The sequence below is a fragment of the Nipponia nippon genome, unplaced genomic scaffold, assembly GCF_047370975.1.
Source record: "Nipponia nippon isolate SJK-2023a ecotype South Korea unplaced genomic scaffold, ASM4737097v1 scaffold_35, whole genome shotgun sequence".
NCBI classification, from domain to species: Eukaryota; Metazoa; Chordata; class Aves; order Pelecaniformes; family Threskiornithidae; genus Nipponia; species Nipponia nippon.
In genome coordinates, this window is record NW_028262353.1 from 404,131 (window position 1) to 418,525 (window position 14,395).

General features: G+C 60.2%; 2 protein-coding genes and 2 non-coding genes across 4 annotated transcripts; all 4 read left to right on the plus strand.

Annotated features, from left to right (window-relative positions):
- The first annotated feature begins 1,273 nt into the window (after positions 1-1,273).
- Positions 1,274-9,727, plus strand: PTGES3 (prostaglandin E synthase 3). The gene is made up of 8 exons (XM_009468715.2): positions 1,274-1,817; positions 6,268-6,381; positions 6,552-6,621; positions 6,890-6,988; positions 7,208-7,297; positions 7,789-7,851; positions 8,316-8,340; positions 8,872-9,727. Exons 1-8 carry the CDS (start codon positions 1,513-1,515, stop codon positions 8,889-8,891), a joined length of 786 nt encoding a protein of 261 aa, XP_009466990.2. The 5' UTR covers positions 1,274-1,512; the 3' UTR covers positions 8,892-9,727.
- Positions 9,728-10,224: 497 nt separating this feature from the next.
- On the plus strand, positions 10,225-13,777 carry ATP5F1B (ATP synthase F1 subunit beta). Its single transcript, XM_087771760.1, has 10 exons — positions 10,225-10,381; positions 10,920-11,102; positions 11,436-11,610; positions 11,836-11,957; positions 12,231-12,415; positions 12,514-12,672; positions 12,793-12,915; positions 12,996-13,208; positions 13,294-13,495; positions 13,600-13,777. The coding sequence occupies exons 1-10, from the start codon at positions 10,240-10,242 to the stop codon at positions 13,695-13,697; spliced, it is 1,602 nt and encodes a 533-aa protein (XP_087627886.1). The 5' UTR covers positions 10,225-10,239; the 3' UTR covers positions 13,698-13,777.
- LOC148053933 (small nucleolar RNA SNORD59) lies at positions 11,145-11,217 on the plus strand. Its single transcript, XR_015707803.1, has one exon. It is a non-coding gene; the product is annotated as a small nucleolar RNA SNORD59 (small nucleolar RNA).
- Positions 12,085-12,158, plus strand: LOC148053934 (small nucleolar RNA SNORD59). The gene has a single exon (XR_015707802.1). It is a non-coding gene; the product is annotated as a small nucleolar RNA SNORD59 (small nucleolar RNA).
- Positions 13,778-14,395: the final 618 nt, after the last annotated feature.

Genomic DNA, 14,395 nt, shown 5'->3' on the forward strand with positions numbered 1-14,395 from the left:
CGTGGCCCTGCAGCCTGCGCCAGCGCCGGCGGGCAGAGCTCCCGCCGCGGAGGGCGGCCGCGGCCAGGCCCGAATCGGGAGGATTGAGCGCGAGGCTTGGGCAGCAGCGTCTGACGGTTTTAATTAAGGAACCGGAGAGCTGCAGGCCCAGGGAGCAGCGATGGGATTTCAGAGCAGCTCCCAGCTCCGAGAGGTCGAACTCGGAGGCCTCAGGCAGGAGCGAGGCTTGGAGAGGCCCCGTCCGCTCGGCGCGGAGTTGAGTTTGCGTCGGTTCCGTCCTCGGTTCCCCCGTGCTGTTTCCTGACCGCCTGCAGGAGCAGGGCTGAACCCTTGATTTGGCCCGGGGTTTTACGGCGCTCGCGCTGCTCCCCCGGCGCCGCTGCTCCTCGTGCCGCACCACGGGGCCGTTGGCGGGAATCGCTGAGCGGCTCCCAGGCGAAGCCGCCTCTTTATTTGGCGGGACGCCCGCTCCAAGGAAGGCCCAGCGCCAGCGCCCGTCTGCGCGGCGGGGCCGGGGCTCGGGGCCGGGGCCGGGGCTCAGGGCCAGGGCCGGGGGCCGGTGCGGCGGCCCAGCGCAGGCCCTGCAGCAGGCGCCGGACGAAGGCCGCCCCGAACCGGGCCGGGCTCTGCCCCCCCGGGCAGCGCGTGCTCCCGCACGCCGGGGCGCGGCCCCAAACCCGCCGGTGCAGGCAGCTCGGGGCGGGCCCGGACGGTCCCGGGGCGGTCGGAGGTCGGCTCCGCCGGGCGCGGGGATGGGGCTCGGGCCAGGCCGAGGCCCCGGGAGCCCGAGGGGGCCGCGCTCCGGCCGCCGCCCGGTGCCGCCCCGGGCCCGGAGCGGGGGTGGGGTGGGGGTGGGTACCTGCCCCGTCGCCACGGCAACCGCCGGCCCCGCCCCGGGGCGGGCGGTGTCAGCGCGCCTGCGCGGCGAGAAGCTGCTAGAAGGGAGGAGGGAGCGGGCGCGCGCGCGGGGGGGGCGTGGCGCGGGCGGTGCCCGCGCGGGCGGGGCGGGCGGCTCCGCGCGCCAGAGGCCGCAGGCGGCGTGCGCGCATGCGCAGCGGCGGCGGCGGGAGGCGCGCGGCGGGTATTTTGCTGCGTCACCAGCGCTAGGCGCCGCCGCTCCCGAGCGCGCGGGGCATTGTGGGAGCAGGCCGCCCCGAGCCCGCCGCCGCCGGAGCCACGGCCCTGCCCGCCCGCGCCGCCGCCGCCCAGAGCCGGACCCGGAGCCGGGCCCCCAGCAGCGCCAGCCGGAGCCGCCGCCGTTCGCCATGTGAGGCCCGGGAGCGGGGAGCGGCGGGGGCGCGCGGCGCGGCCCCGCCGGGCCCTGGCCGCCGAAGGACGCTGTGCCGCGGCCCCGCCGGGCGCCCGCGCTCGGCGGCGGTGGGGGGCGGGCCCGGGGAGCGCCGAGCGGGGCGCGGGCTCCCGCTGCCGCCGGCCCGCGTGGTGACCTTGGCCGGGGCCGCGGCCCGGCGCCGCTCGGCCGTTCTCCCCGGCGGGGGCCGCCCTGGCCGCCGCATGGGGCGGGGGCCGGGCCGGGCCCAGCAGCCGCGGAGCGCCCCAGCTCGGCCCCGGCGGTCGTGCCGGGTTTGCCCGTTTCTGCGCTGGTGTGAGGGGAACGGGGCTTCGGTCCCCGCCGCCGCGGCGGGCGCCGGGTTGGGGAATGAATGGGGCGAGGCGGAGCGGCCCTGCCGGGGCCCTTCCCTCGGCGGGTCGGGCCGCGGTGGGGGACGGCCGCGACGGGGGTGTCGAGCGCTGCTCGGTAGCCTGAACGGCGCTGACACCCACCGAGCGGCGGTGGCCAAAACTGCGAGAAATTCCCGGTAAGTCGCGCGTTCTACCGCCCACAGCGTGCGGACCCGCGAGCAATGCGGTAATCTGGGTATGAGCGTTAATCTCTCAACGTAAAAACCGAATAGCAGCGAAAAGGCACCTCTCTGAAGCAAGCGCAGGAGCCCTGCGTGGAAAACCTCCCTGCCGCCCGCGTGGGGGGAGCGGGCAGCCCCGGTGCTGCCCCAGCCCTTGGCCACGCTGCTCCCGGAGCCGAGCTGGCTGGGAAGGGGAGAGGAGCCGAGCGGCTGGGTCGCCTCTCTGAGCATGGCCCGGCGTGGCCTCCTGTCTGTCCTGAGCGGAAGCCGGCGCCCCGAAGTACCTCGACGCTACGGGAGTGCTCGTGCCGTGCTGCGGAGCCCTAATTAGCTGGCGTCACTGTAATTCTATTGAGGCTGCTTCGGTGACCCAAAACTGGCACATGCTGCTCATAACAGAGCTCCAGTCAACGTCGATGTTCTCTAGCAACGCACATGAAAGAGGAGCTGAACTTCGCAGCGCGACGCTTTTAAGAGCGAAATCTGGTTGTTAAGGAAGAGGTGTGCTGCCTCTGAAGCTGATTGCAGCGTTGCCCACTGGCAGTCTGGATTTCCGTGTGTTTGGCTTAAATGACTGAAGGTGGTGGCACTTCTCAGAGGTTTTTGTTTGTCAGAAAGGTTGATCTGCCGCAGGGACCGAGGAAGGCGTTACCGCTCGGTGAAGCAGCCGATGTGACCAGTTGCTTTTTGCCCGCTTGTCCCCAGTGAGGCCTCGACTTCAGCGTGGCTGTCCTGAAACTCTGAATTGTGGGGCTGCTTCATCTTAACGTGACTGAAAGCGAGAAGGATGTAATAAGGTTACAGTTTTTCATTTAATGTCTGTAGAATACGTCATCTTGAAACTACAGCGATACTACGTCCCTCTTTAAAATTGTCTATAGTCTGAAACTAGTTTTTTTAATTAAAAAAAAAGCCTTTCAGAACATTTAAATGAAAGCGAAGCTAATTATGTAAAACAGGTTTCTTACTGCTGTCTGGGGGTGAAAATTGTTCAGCAGATGACTTGCAGTGCCCTCAAACTGTAGGAATTGTCAGGATACTCTCCAGGAAACAAAAACGGGCTTCCAATAGGCGCAGTCTGTGGAGTGGACAAGGAAGCACGAGGACAGGTTTGGAAGCTTCTTGAATCGCACCGAGCCACCACCAGTAAGACTCGAGATTCAGCTCGCAAGTGCAGCGCATAAGGAGCTGCTTCTGTGCCTTGGTTACACAGGAGAGCGGGGCATCCGCGCCAGAACCGCGGCTCCTGGTGTTGCTGGCAGCCCACCGTGGAGCCCCCGCCGGCCAGACGGAGCAGTGAGGCCTCTTGGATGAAGCCGAGCCTGCACGTCGCCCATCGGCAGGAAACTGCTGCTGTGAAGCTTCTAGAACCTGTTCTGCAATACAGTTGTCAGGGTCGTCTTCTGAATGTGATGACTAGAAGCGATGGTCAAATGCAGATACGTGGTGGCTGTGTCTGTTTGGGAAGTCACCAAAACATGCAGGTGGCAGCAAACACGGATTTGACAGAAGAAATCCTCGCCGAACGTGGAATACGGGTGACTCGTTCCTGGGCTGTACGCCACTCTGGGTCTGCTATAGTTATTACTACACAGGATATAGCACGTTTAAATTAACTTCTCTGTTTCAAAGAATCTGAATCCCATTGGGACGTGGGGATGATACATAACCAAAGCGCCTACTCAGGGTGACACTGTTGGCATAAGGCTGAGGTCCCTTGGGGTTAGTTTGGTTGAGCAAGAAGGAGATGTTAGGCTCTCCATGTAACAAGTAGCTACGCTTAGAAGTCCTGGCAGGGTTTCTCAGTGTCTGTAAGAAAGTAGAAAATTTTCCGTGGGTGCAGGGGAGCCATCTCTCTGAAGTGCTCGGAGCACGTGCACGCTTTACCATTGGCTTCCGTGTGTGCAGTTGCCTCCTAGGAATCTCCCTGTAGGCAGGCAGCGCAAATTAGCTGCGACTTCCGTCTCAACCGTAACTTTGGTTAGCAGTTCCAGCGTATCCTGCGTTACTGGTTTGAACGGTAAGTCCTGACTGAAGCACTGCAAGCAGCCAGAGGAAGGTTTCCATCCTCCCTTTGGGAGGAGGAGAGATCTGAAAAACAGATAAAAAGAATGAGAGGCAACTCCAGCCTAGTTTTAATTACAGTAGGCACATTCAGAGCGGTAAGTACTAAATATCTGGGGAGGCAGCATATGTTTAGTGTTAGAAATGTGAATCATGTAAATTTTCTTGGGTCTCTTTTATTCCTTGCTGTAGCTCGGATGCATGCGAGCTTTCCTTCAGCTCTAGGACACTTCAGTAAAATATCTGGAAGTGCTGTGAACAGGCCATTGGTGCCTCACAACCCCCGATCTTGGCAAAGATACTGAGGTCACGGCCAAACCAAAGCTACGAGACTGAGGAATGCGTGCAGCTCCCTGGGAAGGCCGGAGATATCTCCATTGACATTGAAAATGTTTGTGAAGTGTTAATGTTGTTCAGCAGGAGCCCCTGCCTCGTCATGAGCAGGGACACTGAGATTTCTGTTCTGATAACAGTGCGTTTGAGTGATGTACCAAGTTCCACGCAGCGGGACTTTGTGCAGTGCCCAAGCGCAGAGGGAACAGAGCAGGTTGCTTCTCATCCTCTTTTTTTTCCTCTGAGAGTCTTTCATTCCCTATTAGAAGAGGAAACTTGTGTCCGATAAGGAATTAAAAATACCGTAGTAAGAAAATTGCTACTCTGCTGTCGTACTGTACCTGAATAAGTAGATGCCTTAGCATTTCCGAAAAATGCTGCTAAAAGGGAAAGTGTTAAGTTTTTCACCCAGTGGGATAGTATCTTGCTTGAAACTAAAGGTTGCATTCAGAAACCGCCTGTCTTTCATGCTCTCAGAAGTTAAATGCTCTGTTACTGGCCTCTGCTCGGATGTTTTCTGCACTGATAACTCCAACGGGTGCTAATGCTGGGAGAGGCAGTCGCGGCTGCTTCTGCCCCTGAACCAGCCTTTCCTTGAGCTGGCACCAGCGTTTGTATAGCTGAATTGCAATGTACTTGCAGCACTGACGGAGCTCAGAGCTGGCTGGTCTGGGTCCTGATTCAGTTCATCCTTCAGATACACGGACAGTTGTGCTGGGAGCAGGGTGGGAACGAGCCATGGGGCGAGGGAGCGGGGTTCCTTTGGGGAGCAGTGCTCAGTAAGTAGCTTTACTAAATGTGTCACAGTTCAATATCGAGAATTGAATTGGTTGATGACCAGGTGAGTCAGAATCTGTTCTGAAAGTTTAGCAATAGTCACCTTAAGAAATGTTCTGAAAAGTTAATTACTCTTTTGTCAGGTTATTGTGCTGCAGTGCTTAGAGTGCAGCACAGAGACCAAACGTCCACTCCTCGGTGTGTGAAGTGGAAGCCGCTCTCTCACGTACAGATAGGAACGGTGGCTTTCTTTGTGTCCTCGTGTGCTTTAGCTTCCTATAGTCAGTGTAGTTGCAATAAATATTGGGGTGAGTGACCATTCAGCTTGGAGCGTTTGACTTCAGCCCAACTCGCAGGTAGGCCTTCGAGGTCTTCTCTGCAGGGGCGTTAGCTATGAAATTGCAGCTTTGATCTTGCACCTCTGGAAGACAGCCGAAGCGTGAGAAGCACCCGTGGTCTTCTGTCCCTTAGCAACAGCAGCTCGTGCTGGGCGGCCGTTTGCTTTCTGCTGGAATGCAGACGGGCGGTTGTGGGCTTGGCCTGAGTTGCCAGGAGAAAAACCGAAAGTGGTGGGGAGTCCTCGGCCAAGGTGTGCCGAGCCGGGGTCGCTTTCACCAGCCCAGCGAGAATGGCCGTGCCTGAGTGTTGCGGGTGGGTTCTCACTGTGCAACTGCAAACGCCCAAGAGTTGGTCAAGAGTCCTGCAGCGTTTTCTGGTGCTCTGGATGGGCTGTTGCTTGTTGCGGTGTTTGTGGAAAGCCAGAGGGGCACCAAGGAGCTAAAGTCTGTACGTAGAAGGTTGTAGCAAGAAGTAGGTCAGTCTGTGGAGCTGTTAGAGGTGACTGAAATTTTGCCATCATCTGTAGTAGCTCGTCTTGAAAAGTTTGTCATAATCTTGATTTGCTGTAATGCTTATTTTGGTCGCCTAAGTTTTGATAGCTCCTTCAAGGAACATCAGCACGAACTTTTTGGGGGCGTTAGGCACTGAATGCATTGTATCTCTTTATTCTTCACATCTTTTTTCAGCCTTAAGCACCTTTTAAAGGTTATTAATAATAAGCTAGTAACGCAGCTTTTAAGAACAGGGAGAAGTAACTGCTCTAGTTGTGTATTGGTAGAAACGTAAGGAAAGCCAACGCGACGTGTACTGGCAGCATGGAAGGGCGAGTTTATCAGTATTGATGACAGATGCGAAACTTGATTTGAACTTCTCTTAAATGGTCTGTTCACAGGCAGCCTGCTTCTGCGAAGTGGTACGACCGAAGGGACTATGTCTTTATTGAATTTTGCGTTGAAGACAGTAAAGATGTTAATGTAAATTTTGAAAAATCCAAACTTACGTTCAGGTAAGTACCTTGGGCCTGCACAAAGCTGAAAGGCACGGGGGGATACCTAAAGGCCACGCTGGTACTGATTAGGTGACATTTTTCTGAAAGTAGCAAGTTCTGTTAGTGAAGCCTATTTGTTCTTTAAGATGTTCCCTGCTAAACACCACCATTTTTTTTTCTCTTAACAGTTGTCTTGGAGGAAGTGATAACTTTAAACATTTAAACGAAATTGACCTTTTTAATAATATTGATCCAAATGTAAGTATCCTCTTGACTCCTACTGTGTTCTTAGGGCTGTATCCTGAAAAATACTGTCCGTTCTTTCGGCTACTTCTGGTATTGTGGGCAAATCCTTCCTTAGACTCTGAGAGCGTGCTTAATCGCAGATCTATGAAAGCATCTCTGGACGGTATTTTTCAGGACAAAGAATAAGTTGATAGCTTAAGACAAATGAGTCCAATGTAAGCAGTTCCTGGTGAAGTTCGTGATGATCATACTAACAGATAGTTGCTCTTTTCTTTTTCAGGAATCAAAGCATAAAAGAACAGACAGATCTATCTTGTGTTGTTTACGAAAAGGAGAATCTGGTCAGGCATGGCCAAGGTTAACAAAAGAGAGGGCAAAGGTGGGTTTGGGCTCCGTGATGGCCAGGGTAGTAGTGCCTGTTGCCTCCCCTGGTTTTTAATTTTGTTTAATATTTGGGTCATGTTTAAATTATGTAGCAGTTAATGGGTCACTTACCGTGCTTCTGATTGGAACGGCAGTTCTCACTAACCTTCCTTTTCTGAACAGTAACAACTTGTTACTCGCTTGTCCTTAAATAACTTCTTCTGTTGATGTGCAGCTCAACTGGCTCAGTGTGGACTTCAACAACTGGAAAGACTGGGAAGATGATTCAGATGAAGACATGTCCAATTTTGATCGCTTTTCTGAGGTATGGGAAGATGAGTACCTGGAGGTCTGGGTTTCCTTCTGGGCCGTGTGTAGGCAAGTAGGGACTGACGGCCATAGGAAGCGTCGTCTTCCTCGGCATTCCTCCTGGTGCTTTCCCGGCCGCCGGTCTCGGCGCGGGCGCTGCTGGTTTGCTGAGGCACAGCCGCTGCCAGCTTTAGCCCGTCCTGCGGGCTGTTGGCGCGGCAGTGAGACGACCAGTGCTTGCTATCAAATATGAAACAAATGTATGTCCTGTTGTAGATGCCGGCACTAACTCAGTGCACCGGTTGGTTTGCAAGGCAATTAACTTAAATTTTTTTTGCATGCTCACCTTTAATTTCTGCATAGGTGCAGCTGATTTGCCAAAGCAACTGGTGGCTGTCGGTTGTAACAGTTTTAAGCTATTTTTAGATTTTTACAGTGCTCCCCTAGTTCACATAGAGAGTGCAGTTGGCTTCACCCTGTAACGTGGCTATTATCTCTCTGGAACAGATGATGAACAACATGGGCGGAGATGATGACGTAGACTTGCCAGAAGTAGATGGGGCAGACGATGTAAGTACTTTGTTTGCAGTAAATATGTGCAGGGCTGGCGCAGCGCCGTGCACATTCACTGCTGCTTGCTGAAGTCAAACTTGCGTTCCCTCTTCATCACTGTTAAAAGGTTAAACTGCACCAAACCTTGTCTGGACAAACGATGTCATCTGGCAGAAGCCATTGTCCTCCCCTCCAGCAGCGGTGCTGGGGGCGGTGGCGTCGATGCTTGCAGTGCCCAGGCAGCTCGGTGTCACCTACCTCTGCAGTGACCGCGGTTATTGCGGGTCCGTAGGCTCTGGCCAGCAAGGCCAAACGAAGCATGTCGTGGAGAACCCAGAGTTCCTCAAAATACCCGCTCTGACGGAGAGCATGCTTGCTCCTAGATGTGGGAAATGGCAGCTCGTTTGCTGGGTTAGGGGTGGTGGAGGGAAAAGCGCCTTCAAGCGCAGCCTGTTTCAGTTAATGTTTCTCCTTCTTTCCAGGACTCACCAGACAGTGACGACGAAAGTAAGTTGACGTTCACATTTGTTTCTGCGCGCTGCAGCAGCATGAGTGCTTGCTGAATGCTCCTGGTTGAGCGAGAGCCTTGAGCAGAGCTGGCAGATGTTCTGTCCTGTCAGTCTCGCTAAATCCTGGCTGCGAGCTAATGCCAGTGCCAGTGTGAGACGATATAATCTAGTGAAAGCCGTTCCACACAAGCATGAAATACCAGTTTGACCTTCCCAGCCAGCTGTAGTCCTGGGGAGGCTTTGGCTTTAAGAGCAGCAGGCATGTGCACGGGCCGTCAGTGTGTGTGGTGCTGGCCCTGCTCCAGTAACTTCTGCGTTTGCAGCAGTGGCTGTGCACAGATTCCTTGTGAAGAACCAGCTCTGAGCTTCGGGGGTGAGGGCAGAGACCTTAAACTGCCCCGTGCCCTTCTTGGGTGAGGGCCGGATCTTCTTGCTTGCGTCCCTTGTGATAGAGTGGGGCTTCTGGTAGCTTTTTAAAACAAAACAAAAAACCCAACCCAACCACTAATGCTGTTCTCTTTCTCTCTAGAAATGCCAGATCTGGAGTAAGGAAAACTGTCGTCTTCAGGGTTTGGGGAAAGAACTTCATCACAACATTTCATAATTGAGATAAGAATTCCTGAGTTGATAGCCCTAAAGGGAGATCCTGCATCCTTTAACCCATTTTCAGTCCATTTTAAATGGCTTCACTGATGGTAGGTGTGTACCATTGCACGGGGCGGTCTTAAGCCACGAGAGGCAATAACGTTATGCATGAACCGTTTTCCAGACTTCCAAAAAAAAAAAAAAAAACCCAGTTGAGGTGTAGGCAATCGATACAGAACAGTCGCAATAAAGTTTACAGAGCCTCCTTGCCTCGTAGCAGATATAATTACCATGGGAGAATCCTGAATTTACACCAAGTGGTAAATGAGCATTTTTTTTTTCCCCTCTGCGGCCTGAAATCGTACATTTGTACCGGGAACAAAACTGGCTTCAAACACGGATGTTGTCATTGGCTCACAAAATTCAGCAGGCGATGCGCAGTACCTCTGTGGTGTCTTCAGGTCTGTTCCACTAAAGTTTGTATTGTTAAAGGCAACAAATTTCTCCTTGTTTGGTGTTTAATTATGAGTCGTGTGCCCAGCCGCGCCCCCCGGCCGGTGCTCCCGGTACCGCTCGGCCCTGGCGCCTTCCCCCTCCTCGGGGCGGCTGTACCTCGTCGCTTGTCCATCTCTACGTTTAGACCAAATGGTATTTGCACTGTGGGTGTGGAAGGGAGTGGCAGACCCTCGGGCGCACACGCGCGGGCGGCTTCTAACCGGGCTGAAAAACCTCAATTTATGTTCAGAGCAGCGGGGATTTTTTTAATGTCTACATTCTTTCTAATAAACTGTTGAAGACTCCCTGGCTCTCCTTCCGCCTGGGCCCCTCCCTGCGTCCACCCGCCGCGGGGGCGGGCTGCTGGCCCCGGGGCGCAGCGCGGGGGCGGCGGGCGGCTGGCAGCCCCGCGGGGCAGCGCTGGGGGGCGGGGGGGCAGCGCTGGGAGGCGGGAGGGCAGCGCTGGGAGGCGGGAGGGCGGCGGCGGGGCCTAGGCCCCGGTCACGGCGCCCGCCCCAAGGACAAGCGCGGGACACGTGCGCCGCTACTTCCGGGGCCCTTCGGTCGGGGCCCGCCCCTTCCGGCTAATCCCACCCTATCAATTCGCGGTGTTGCTTGACGGATGGAACTGCTACCCAATCGCGAGGAGGTGGAAAGCGAGCGCCGAGGCAGGTCTGGCCAATAGGGGAGAGAATGCGGACGGCGCGGCTCGGCGCGGCGCCCAATGGGCGCGCGCGGCGGCGGGTGACGTCGCTGCGGGCCCGCCCCGCGGGGGCCGTGTGGGGCGGGCGGGGCGCGGGGCTCAGTCGGCGCCGCCATGTTGGGGCTCGCGGGTCGCTGCTCGGCCGCCGCCGCCGCCGCCGCCCGGCCGCTGCTGCGCCGCGGGGCCGGGCCGGGCCGCGACCTCCTGCCGCTGCTGCTCAGCCGCGGGGCCGGCCCGGCCGCTGCCGCCGGGGCGCGTGAGTGCGGGGCGGCCGCGGGGTCACCTTGGGGCCTGCGCGGGCGGGGGGCGCGGGGGTCGTTATCGGGACGGGACGGGACGGGACGGGCTGTGCCACGCGGTCAGGGCGAGGGGGTGGGCCGTGCCACCGGGGCGTGGGGGGAGCAGCGGGCCTTGGGGGCGTCGGGGGGGGGCCTGGGGGGCCCGGTGGGCCGGGGGGGGCTGCAGGGGTCCTGGGCGGATCGAGGGCTGCAGGGGGTACCGGGGGGGGGGGCTGCAGGGGTCCTGGGTGCACCACGGAGGGTACAGGGGCTCCCGGTGTACCGGGGGGGCTGCAGGGGATCCCGGGTGCACCGAGAACGGGGTGCGGGGGTCCCGGGTGCACCGGGGGGGCTGCAGGGGTCCCAGCGGCACCGGGAGGGGTGCAGGGATCTCGGGCACGTCCCAGGGGAGCCAGGCGTGCGGGGGAGCCCCAGCACTGCGCCCCCGAGGCAGGGGGGAGCCCGGAGCTGCCCTTTTCCCGGCCGACCTTGACTTGTCCCTCTCCTCCCCCCCAGGACGGGACTATGCAGCCCAGCCATCCCCCGCCGCCAAGGCCGGCTCGACCACCGGCCGCATCGTGGCCGTCATCGGTGCGGTGGTGGACGTGCAGTTCGACGAGGGGCTGCCCCCCATCCTCAACGCCCTTGAGGTGCAGGGCAGGGAAACCCGGCTGGTGCTGGAGGTGGCTCAGCACCTGGGTGAGCGTCTGCCGCAGGAGGGCTGCAGAGGGTGGGAGGGGTCCTCCTGTGATGATGTCTTGATGACTTTCGTTCTCCTGAGCTTGCTGAAGCCATGGATTTCAATCTGAGGAGGCGGAAAATGGCTGCTGGAGGGCTCTGGCCTGCAGGGCTGCAGTTTGAGTGGGGCCTGGGCTCAGTTTTTCTCTGCTGTTTTGTCCCTGGGTCCTGCTGCTCCTCTCGGTCCTCTTCCCTGCAGACTCTTCCCTTGGCAGGGCCCAGGGAAGCCACCGGCAGCTGTCCCCAGGGTCAGCTCGAGGGCGCTGCTGTGACGCTGTCCTTGGGCCTTGGCAGGGGAGAACACCGTGCGCACGATCGCCATGGATGGGACAGAAGGCCTGGTGAGAGGACAGAAGGTGCTGGACTCTGGTGCACCCATCCGCATCCCCGTTGGCCCCGAGACCCTGGGCAGGATCATGAATGTCATTGGGGAACCCATCGACGAGAGGGGCCCCATCACGACGAAACAGTGAGTGACACCCCGGGCTGGGAGATGAGCATCGTGCGGGGTTTGGAGCTGGGGGCACGGGTTCTGGAGTAGCCGACCCATGTGCAAACAGGGACGCAGTGCATCCCTGCTGCACTGGTCTTCTCCAGGGTCGTGATCAGGGACTGCACTCGCCCAGTCTCCTGCTAGCACCCTGGCCGCGGGGCTCGGTTTGGCTGCTCAGCTCCTCTCCACCTCTTGCTGCAGGTTTGCTGCTATCCACGCCGAAGCCCCCGAGTTCGTGGAGATGAGCGTTGAACAGGAGATCCTGGTGACAGGGATCAAGGTGGTGGACCTGCTGGCTCCCTACGCCAAGGGTGGCAAGATCGGTACGTTGCCCGCAGAGGAACGGGGGGTGTCTGGGGAGGGGAGCACCCTGCCAGCCTCGCGGAGCAGTTCCTGGGGGCTCACACTCTGCCCCGCCCAGGCTCACGACCGATCCCTCTGCAGTAGTTTCCTTCGCTGATGAGTACCCATTTGACTTTCGTTCTTCTGAGCTTGCTGAAGCAACGCTTACAGATCTGAGGAGGAAAGGGGTGAAGGGAGACACCGGGGGCAGCTGGGTCGGCTTGGGGTTGAGCGGGATTCCCGTTCCCTCCCAGGTTTGTTTGGAGGTGCTGGCGTTGGCAAGACGGTGCTGATCATGGAGCTGATCAACAACGTGGCAAAAGCCCACGGCGGTTACTCAGTGTTCGCCGGCGTGGGGGAGCGAACCCGTGAAGGCAACGACTTGTACCATGAGATGATCGAGTCTGGGGTCATCAACCTGAAAGACGCCACTTCCAAGGTGTGCCGCGTCTCCTGAGGGGGCCGGGGGGGTCCCGGCAGCGCCGGGGGCGCGGGCAGCAGAGCGGCGCCGTGCCGACACCTGGGTCCTGCCCGCAGGTCGCTCTGGTCTACGGGCAGATGAACGAGCCCCCGGGCGCTCGTGCCAGAGTGGCTCTGACGGGTTTGACGGTGGCTGAATACTTCAGGGACCAGGAGGGTCAGGACGTGCTGCTCTTCATCGACAACATCTTCCGCTTCACCCAGGCTGGCTCAGAGGTGTGTGCTCGGCGCGGGGCGCCAGCGTGCTGGTTCGTGGTGGCGGCCGGGCTGCGCTCTGCAGGGGACGCCCAGCCCCCCACCTCGAGTGGGCCTCTCACGGGCTCCGTTCCCTCCTAGGTGTCGGCCCTGCTGGGGAGAATCCCCTCCGCCGTGGGCTACCAGCCCACGCTGGCCACCGACATGGGCACCATGCAGGAGAGGATCACCACCACGCGCAAGGGCTCCATCACGTCGGTGCAGGTGAGGGCAGGGCCGGCCCTGCCGCGCCGGGGAAGCTGCGGCGCCCGCCTTGGGCCCACCGTCCCCTCCCGCCCCCCCAGGCCATCTACGTGCCCGCCGACGACTTGACTGACCCTGCCCCTGCCACCACCTTCGCCCACTTGGACGCCACCACGGTGCTGTCCCGCGCCATCGCCGAGCTGGGCATCTACCCGGCCGTGGACCCGCTGGACTCCACCTCCCGCATCATGGACCCCAACATTGTGGGCCCCGAGCACTACGACGTGGCCCGGGGCGTGCAGAAGATCCTGCAGGTGAGGGGGCCGGGGCCGCCCCCCGCGGGGAGGCCGGGGGGACACGGAGCCCCGCACCGGCCGCTCACCCCGTCTCTCCCCCCAGGACTACAAGTCCCTGCAGGACATCATCGCCATCCTGGGCATGGACGAGCTCTCCGAAGAGGACAAGCTGACGGTGGCCCGGGCTCGCAAGATCCAGCGCTTCTTGTCACAGCCCTTCCAGGTGGCTGAGGTCTTCACCGGCCACATGGGCAAGCTGGTGCCGCTGAAGGAGACCATCAAGGGCTTCAAGCAGATCCTGGCAGGTGGGGTGGCCCCCGGGGGGCCCCGGGCAGGGCGAGGGGGGAGCCGGGGGCCTGGGCTGGGCTCAGCACCCTGCTCCCCCCACCCACACGGTGTCTCCCCCCAGGTGAGTACGACCACCTCCCGGAGCAGGCCTTCTACATGGTGGGGCCCATCGAGGAGGCGGTGGCCAAGGCGGAGAAGCTGGCCGAAGAGCATGCGTGAGGAGGGTCACCGGCCCCCCCGGCTCCCCCGGGGCCGGACCCCCAGTATTTAACGTTTCCAATAAAACATCGGTGAAAAGATCCTGCGGCCCCGTGTGCTGCGGCTCCCGGTCCGGGGGGGGGTGGGGGCCTTGCGAGCCCCCCGCCTGGGGCCTGGCACGGCTGGGCCGGCCGGGGGCTCACCCCTGGCCCCCCGCGGGGCTCCCCTCTGCCGTGGGACCTGCGGGTGGGGGGGTTCAGCGCTGGGGTTGGGGCTCAGCTGCTGCCAGGGACCCTCGGCCCGGGGGGGTCCCCAGGAGCTGGGGGAGCCCCCCCTCAGCGGGGGGCAGAGGCCGGCGGTGGCAGATGCTGGTGGCCTTGTGTGTCCCCGGCCCCCTGTCTGTCCGTCCGCCCCCCGTTCTGGGTCCACCATTTCGCAGCACAAAGAGCCGCCCTGGGGCCGGCTGCTGCCCCGGCGCCGCCAGCTGCGCCTTTGTCCGCGGGGTCCCGGGGGGCCGCGCCGGCCCCGCCCCGCCGGCCCCGAGACACACACACACACACCCCCCTCCCCCCCCCCGGTTGGGCCGGGCCGGGCCGCTCTGCCGGGGGGAGGAATCCCGGGGGTCCCGCGGGGGGTCCCCGCAAGGGCTGCAGCCGGGCGGGTCCGTGGCTCGGCCCCGTTGCGGGGGTGCCCCCGCCCTCCCCCCCCCCCCCCCGCCG